General features: G+C 58.2%; 2 protein-coding genes across 2 annotated transcripts; one reads left to right on the top strand and one right to left on the bottom strand.

Annotated features, from left to right (window-relative positions):
• Window positions 1-2,022: 2,022 nt before the first annotated feature.
• Window positions 2,023-4,675, top strand: C2H22orf15 (chromosome 2 C22orf15 homolog). The gene is made up of 6 exons (XM_063087390.1): window positions 2,023-2,335; window positions 2,986-3,072; window positions 3,163-3,300; window positions 3,536-3,610; window positions 3,691-3,826; window positions 4,547-4,675. The coding sequence occupies exons 1-6, from the start codon at window positions 2,311-2,313 to the stop codon at window positions 4,548-4,550; spliced, it is 465 nt and encodes a 154-aa protein (XP_062943460.1). The 5' UTR covers window positions 2,023-2,310; the 3' UTR covers window positions 4,551-4,675.
• CHCHD10 (coiled-coil-helix-coiled-coil-helix domain containing 10) lies at window positions 4,656-6,596 on the bottom strand. Its single transcript, XM_063087391.1, has 4 exons — window positions 6,447-6,596; window positions 5,988-6,201; window positions 4,976-5,123; window positions 4,656-4,880 (listed from the first exon to the last, which is right to left on the bottom strand). The coding sequence occupies exons 1-4, from the start codon at window positions 6,485-6,487 to the stop codon at window positions 4,861-4,863; spliced, it is 423 nt and encodes a 140-aa protein (XP_062943461.1). The 5' UTR covers window positions 6,488-6,596; the 3' UTR covers window positions 4,656-4,860.
• Between the last annotated feature and the right edge of the window lie 259 nt (window positions 6,597-6,855).

Raw genomic sequence — 6,855 nt, 5'->3', positions numbered from 1 at the left:
TGCTGTTCTCACTCTCTTCCTGACACCTCCTAAGGGCATAAAAGACTTAAAGATAAAAGACTCAAGATAAAAGACTTTCTCCTCAGTGATACTGAAGACTGAGCCCCTTGGACAGGAGAGTGGTGACTATTAAAGCTGAGGCTCTAGGCCTGGAGTGGCCTTTCCTTCCAGAGTCTGGCTCCAGGCACTAGAGTCTCCACACTCAAAGTTTCTTGAGCTGTGTTCTGCAGGACACAGGTCCCCAGATATATGCTGGCCTAGGGAGAATGTGCCCCATGTTTACATAAGTTTGGGAAATGCTGCCTGTTTCCGCAGTACTGATTTGAGCACTTGCTACATGCCAAGCACCAAAATGTTACCACATTTAATCCTCACAACAACTCTGCTGAATCATGGTTCTTACCCGCTTCTACAGATGGAAACACTGAGGCCATCCAAAGGAAAGGCATCCAAGGTCAGATGGGAGAATCTGCGGAGGGCCTTCTTGCTGGTGGAAACACTCTGCAGAGTTTTGAGGCAGCACAGGGGCAGAGTGTGATGAGGCGAGCCGCATGGAGGACCCGTTCTCCCTCCTGCCTCACTGTCCAAAACTATGCCTGTGGAGGGCGGGGCAAACAGCCTGATCATGGGGTGGGGAGCAATTCTAAACCCTTGGGCAAAAAAGGGAGCTGGCAAAAAGATCGGGGAGGGGACTACTCTAGGCACCCACATAGCATCCTGGCTGGAGGGGTGTGGTAGGGGCTGGTGGGGAAGGGGTGGGAAACAGAAGCGGAGAGACAGAGAGGAGGCAGTAGGCAAGAAGGAAAGAGAATGAAGAGGGACAGAGAAAAAAAAGTCAAAAAAAAGGGGGCCGGCACGTGGCTCACTCGGGAGAGTGCAGTGCTGTGAACACCAAGGCCACAGGTTCAGATCCCATATAGGGACGGCCGGTTAGATCATTGGGTGAGTGTGGTGCTGAAACAGTGTGAGAACATAGAAAAAGAAGGCAGACAGAGGAGAGGAAGAAGAGGAGAGAGTGGTAGAGGCGGACAAATATCAGACAGCAGGGAGAGGGACTAGCTAGTGGTGAGAGTGAATACGGAGGCACTTGTGACCCGCCATGGATCCATGAGGCCCAGTGACAAGACCGAAAGCGGGACAATACATAATGGTGAGGACACGCTGGAAAACACATTGGCAGTTTCTTATAGTCAAACATATACCTGCTATATGACCCAGCAATCCCTCTTGTGGTATTTACTACGTAGAGAAATGAAAACTTCCAATCACACAAAAACCTATAGGTAAATGTCTATGTATAGTGGCTTTATTCATAACCTCTAAAAACTGGAAACAACCCAAAACAACAGCAGGTGAGTGGATCAACACACTGTGATACATCAGACAATGGGACACTCTCTGGCCCTAAAAAGGAATGCTCTATTGATACACGTGACAACCTTGATGAATCCCAAATGCATCAGACTTGAAAGGCTTCATACTATATGATTCCATTTATATGAACATTCCAGGAGAGGCAGGGGCAGAAAACAGAGCGGTGGATGTCAGGTTGACTACAAAGGGACACAAAAGAATTGGGGGAGATGATGGAAATGTTCTGTAGCCTGACTGTGGTGGTGGTTGTATGAGATTTGTCAGAACTCGAAAAGGAAGAAAAAGGGTGAATTTTACTGTATGTAAATTATACGTCAGACAAAACAGAAAAAGTAACAAGGACAGAAGACAGGAGAGCCTGGGAGTGGGAAGGCAGGTAGAGGGAAAGCAAGCCAGTGGGGGAAGAGGGCCTTGAGTTGGGAGGGAGCCTGCAGAGGTTGGGGAGGACACCCCTCCGTCACGCCCCGTGTTAGCCTGGTGAGGGATGTGGTCTCTGGAAGCTGTCATCGGGGTATGCCAGGACCCCAAGGCTCGAGTCCCCACTAAGGGCCTGACCTGAGCCCCGCCTCAGGGAATGCCCGCCCAGCTCCAGGCTCAGTTACGTTACCCGGATACTGGGAGGAAGGTATTTCCTGCCTAGAAGTCTTGGCGGCTCCCACTGCCATGGAGACCAGCCTGGGATCTGGGGGCAGCTGCTCTGGCCCGGCGAGCTGCGGAAGAGGCCAGGGGTCTCGGGCTAGCTGCAGGGGCTGTTTTCGGGCTGGTAGAGCAGAGCCCCAGCGGTGGCTGAGCCGGGGCCTGGGCCTGGGATCACCCGCTCATCCGTCCTCACACATACACATCTCCCCACAGGGCCCCACCCCGGAGTAGGCGCTTCCTGATTTGCGGGGGTCGGGGGACAAAGCCCACCACATCTGTCTCCTCTCCGCTGAAGCCATGTTTATCACGGTGCTGTTTGGAGGTAAGTGGGGTCCCCTGGCAGGCAGGCGGGTGAAGGGTGGGCACACACAGAGGCGTGCTTCCCTCTGCCCTGGGGGAGGGGGAGGCCGTGGAGGGAAGGAGGGGTGCGGATGGGGCGGGGTGGGGGTGGGGAGCCGCTCGGTGAGGCGAAGCGACCGCTTGCAGGAGTCCCTCGCGGGGAAAACCCGGGCTGGGCCCTGCCTGGGTAATCACGCGGGCTCCTCTCGGCGAGCGCTCGCCACGCCAGCGTGCAGCACGTTTTTAAACTGCACAGTCTCTTCACCGTTCAGTCGGTGCTCCTCAGGCTTCAGCGTGCATCAGACTCCTGAAGCTCTAGCCACGGCTGCAGCTCCCCCGCCCGTCTGGCGGGAGGCGGGTGTGCCGGGTGCGGGAGGCGAGGCCGGCGCGGGGCCAGCGGGGCCGGCGCGGGAGGCAGGCGCTGTGGGCTCCCATCTCGGGAGACGGATGGAGGGCGTCCCTCGAGCAGTTTAAGAAACGATTGCGTGAGCTATTGCGCCTGGGACACGGTCCTAGTCCTACAGCCCTAGTCACAGCTCTGGGAAAGGGAGATATGGGAGGCAGAGGCAGAGGGTCCCAGATTGGAGGGAAAGTAGAGGTTCCCACGAGCTCACTTCTGTCCCTCCCTCACAGCCGGCTGCTGGGAGCTGGTGAACCCCTGGTGCAGCCTGGTGACCCTCACCGCCCACCTGAGGCAAAGGGGGAGGGTACCCTCAGATGGTGAGGAGACAGGGAGGGGGCAGGGGAAGGAGGCTGGGGCCCCCAGGCAAAGGTGCCAGCCCTGCCCAGCCTCTGTCCTTGCCCTCCCAGCGACCATAGCTCTTCTGGCTGAGGATGGGCACCTGGTGAGCCTGGGTGAAGGCCTAGAGGAGGGAACTTCCGCAGCCTCCTCCATGGGAAGTCCCCTGCTGCAGGAGCGAAGGACCTATGTCCTTGTGCAGATCATCAGTAAGTGGGGACCAAGACTCTCCCCTGCAGCTATGTTGGAATGTAAGGGGGGACAGCAGACCACAGACCACCCAAGGCCCTGCCCAGCCCCCCACCTTGGCTGGCACCTATCCCCAACCTGTCCCTACCCAATGCCATGTCATGACCCCAGCCTGGGTCAGCAAACAGGTTGAGAGGTGGGGTGGGGACCATCAGACCAGTCAGGGATCCTTTATCCTCTCTTCACACTCCACAGGGGGGGAAGGCGGGGCCCCTGCCCGCTATGAGTCCTTACTGGAGAACTTGGATGACCAGTGTCCGGAGCTGGCAGGTAAGTGTTTCAGACGAGAGCCCCAGGGGGGAAGGCACATCTCCCTAGTTCACACCAGCAGGGTTTTCTGGACCTTCCAGAGGAGCTACGCTGGCTGTCAGGCCTCCCCACAACTGGCAACAGCTGGAGGAGGCGCATGGGCACTCGGCGTGGCCACCGGGAGCAAGGCCCCCCTTCAAGACCCCGAAGGATGGGCTCCCTGCTGCCAGGTGCCAGGTACGGAGGAGATATGGACACCAGAGGAGACACACCCAGAAGTGGGACAGACACATGTGTGCTGAGAGGCAGACCCTCAATGCCAACCCCACACACATATACCCCCAAAATGGAACACATTGTACCCCACCCCACTGGAGTGTAAGCACCCCAAGGACAGGAATGTTCTCAGTGCTTAGATGTGTAATAGGGCCTGGCACACAGTAGGTGCTCACTGCTGCACTCAGCAAGGCAGCTGCAGTGTGTGATGACACAGTCTGCACTGTGTTTGAAGGGCCTGCTCCTCTGTTCCTGCAGGCCCTGTGACCTGGCACACTACAGCCCGTGGCTGAGCTGGACTCAGATCCAAGAGGTCTGTGACCTCTGCCTTGTGTGATCAGGTGCAAACAGACAGCAGCCCAGCAGGATTCCTCTTACAAAATCTGGAATGACTGAGCAGTCACATTAGCAAAAGGGGCAAGGTCAGATAGGACATGAGGCTGCTGGGGGCCCCTAAGACGTGGGTGCAGAGAAAGGGTTCCAGAGATGGAGACAAGAAGGGCAGAGGGGGCAGCCATCCCTGAGAGGGAGACAACAGGCTCCTCCTGGGATTCTAGTCCCCAGTCAGATGCCCTGGGGTTACCTGTTAATGCCTCACCACCCCACTTTGGACTCCCAAGGTGGTCTGTCCTTGGCTTCTTGCAGTGCAGATTACAATAACGGTCCTCTTATCCCACCTAGGTGAAGCATCCCACACCACAGCGAGACACCCATCCATCTCCCCAACCCCACTTCAGCAGCCAGGGTGCTCCTGGCAGGCAGGCAGGCCAGCTAGAGGGGACACGGCAGGTTGTGGTCTAAAATATACTCCTTTCATTGCACATCTGTGTCTCGGGTTATCTGTGGGGTTAGAAAACCCCTCCTCACTCCCAATCCCAGCTACACAGGAACAATCTGGCATCATGGTCCTGCTGTCGGTGAGGGGGTTGAGGTGGGTACAGGGCTGTGGCTCAGGAGTCATCTCGGAGCTTGCCCATGAGTCTACACCAGCCTCTTCAGGGCAGGGAGCTCAGACCTGTGGAGGAAGGGAGTGGCACACGCTGGTGGTCAGCCTGCAGGTACAAGAGGGTCTGACCCCCAACTTAACTGGGTCGAGGTGTGCTTGCTCACCGTGGTTGTACTTGCACTGCTTCAGGACCTCGCTGAAGCCCTCACACAGGGTCAGGTCACTCTGAGTAGTCGAGCAGTCCAGGAACTGCTTGATCTCGTAGGCGCAGGGCCCCATCTGCATGGGCTGGGGGGCAGTGCGGGCAGGGGCCTGGGGGTACAGTGCAAGAGGTAGTAGGATAAGCTTGGGGTTGGTGCCTAGAGGGGGGTTCCAAAACTGGGAGCTGCCTGCCCCTCCCCACACCCACAGCCTGGGTGTCCCAAGAGTCCCAGGCAGGCTGAATGACCTTGGGTCAGCCTGCCCCTGTCTAGCCTCAGCTGCTGCATCTGTGAAATAGAGTGAGCCAGCAGTCCTCTCAGAGCCACTCAGCTGATGCAGACAGCATTTCTCTGCTGCCTCATAATGAGTATTCTGGGCAGATGTAGGGGAGGGAAGAGGAGGCTCTAGGAAAGCCCAGTACTCTGCATGTACTCTCATAGTTATGAGCCCCACCCCCACAAGTTCTCGCAAATTCCTGGATCAGGCACATTGATCCTCATAACCCCTAACCAAGTGGCTAAGCCTCATTTGCCTTAGGCCTGGTGGGGAGTGGTGGGGCCTCCAGTGGGGGGACAGGTCATCAGGGAACAGGCCCCATGGTCATTGGCTGCCCTTTGTCCTTGGGCCCAGGGGCTGTTGGGGAGTACAGGGGCTTAGAAAATTCAACATCCCTCCCTTCTGTTAGGTTTAGGTGACCTTGGGCAAGTCTCTGAGCCTCTCAGGCCCTGGGTTCCCCCATCTTTAAAGGATTGGTTGGTGCCGGTCCCTGGGAGCCTAGGGACCTTGGTCTCAAGAGAAGGACAGGGAAGGCCTGCCTGTGAGTGACAGTGAGCTCAACAGAAGAGTGAGGAATAGGACCCTCCTTGGGCAAAGTCCTGGGACTGAGGCAACTCTGAACACACCCGACACTCCTAACTGGACACTTCGTGACCTGAAGAAAATCCTGCGTCAGTCTCTCCTGGGCCCGCTACTCACCTGCTGTGCAGCAGGCTGGGTGGGCTCGGAGCTTCCCCCGCTGAAGGCCCCAGTCAGGGCACTGCCCATGACGTGTCCCACAGCTGAGCCCACGGCTACCCCAGCGGCCGTGGTTGCCATCTGTGCCATGAGGCCCGGCTGGCCCGACGAGGCTGGGGCGGCTGCCGAGGGCGGTGCGTGCGCTGGCAGGTGAGCAGAGGGTGCAGCGGGGCGGCTGCGGGAGTTGGAGGGAAGCAGGGTTAATCCTGGCAAGGGGCCTGAGGGGCCTGCAGCTCATGGAAATGACCCCCTCTACACCCGGAGAGGTGGGCGACCCAGGTCTTGAACACATGGTTACTGCACCCCTGCCCCTCCACCGCCAAGATGGCGCATTAGCAGCCAAGGTCACTGCGGACGACCTTGGGGGAGTCCCCACGCTTCGGTAGCCCCCTCCTCACGGGGCCCTTGTTCCCCTCACACCTGGCTGGCCGGGCGGCCGCGCTGCGACTCCCCCGAGGCATGGTGGCGGCGGTGGACGCAGCCGAGCTTAGTCAGAGACGACAGCGGTAGCGGCTGTTCTGTCTGCGGACAAACGCAGCAACGCTTGTCACAGAGGGAGCAAAGAGGCGTGATCTGGGGCGGGACCTCAGGGACACGCCCCCAGTGGGAGGTGGCATTTCCCCCAAGTCAGTCCCTCACAGTCCGGACCTCTCCCTTCCAGCATCCCCTGGTCTCGGCGCCTGTCTCAGCTGGAAATGGGACCCTGCACCCTCCCAGCTCCTAACCCAAGTTGTGAGGGCCCTGGGGACACGGGCCAATGCCGTAAAGCGCCGAGGGCTTAAGCAGGGGCAACAGGGTAAGGCCCTTCTGTTGGAAGGACCACGGTGGA

Source organism: Cynocephalus volans, chromosome 2, assembly GCF_027409185.1.
Source record: "Cynocephalus volans isolate mCynVol1 chromosome 2, mCynVol1.pri, whole genome shotgun sequence".
Classification (NCBI taxonomy): Eukaryota; Metazoa; Chordata; class Mammalia; order Dermoptera; family Cynocephalidae; genus Cynocephalus; species Cynocephalus volans.
This window is presented reverse-complemented; position numbering and strand designations above follow the sequence as displayed.

Excerpts from the sequence above, each read along its gene's own strand:
- C2H22orf15 (XM_063087390.1), top strand. The coding sequence starts at position 2,311 with ATGTTTATCACGGTGCTGTTTGGAG. Across the intron at positions 3,073-3,162 it reads GGGGAGGGTACCCTCAGATG|CGACCATAGCTCTTCTGGCT; the intron begins GTGAGGAGACAG and ends TTGCCCTCCCAG. Across the intron at positions 3,611-3,690 it reads CCAGTGTCCGGAGCTGGCAG|AGGAGCTACGCTGGCTGTCA; the intron begins GTAAGTGTTTCA and ends TGGACCTTCCAG.
- CHCHD10 (XM_063087391.1), bottom strand. The coding sequence starts at position 6,487 with ATGCCTCGGGGGAGTCGCAGCGCGGCCGCCCGGCCAGCCAG. Across the intron at positions 6,202-6,446 it reads GCGGCCGCCCGGCCAGCCAG|CCGCCCCGCTGCACCCTCTG; the intron begins GTGTGAGGGGAA and ends CAACTCCCGCAG. Across the intron at positions 5,124-5,987 it reads CCCAGCCTGCTGCACAGCAG|GCCCCTGCCCGCACTGCCCC; the intron begins GTGAGTAGCGGG and ends CTGTACCCCCAG.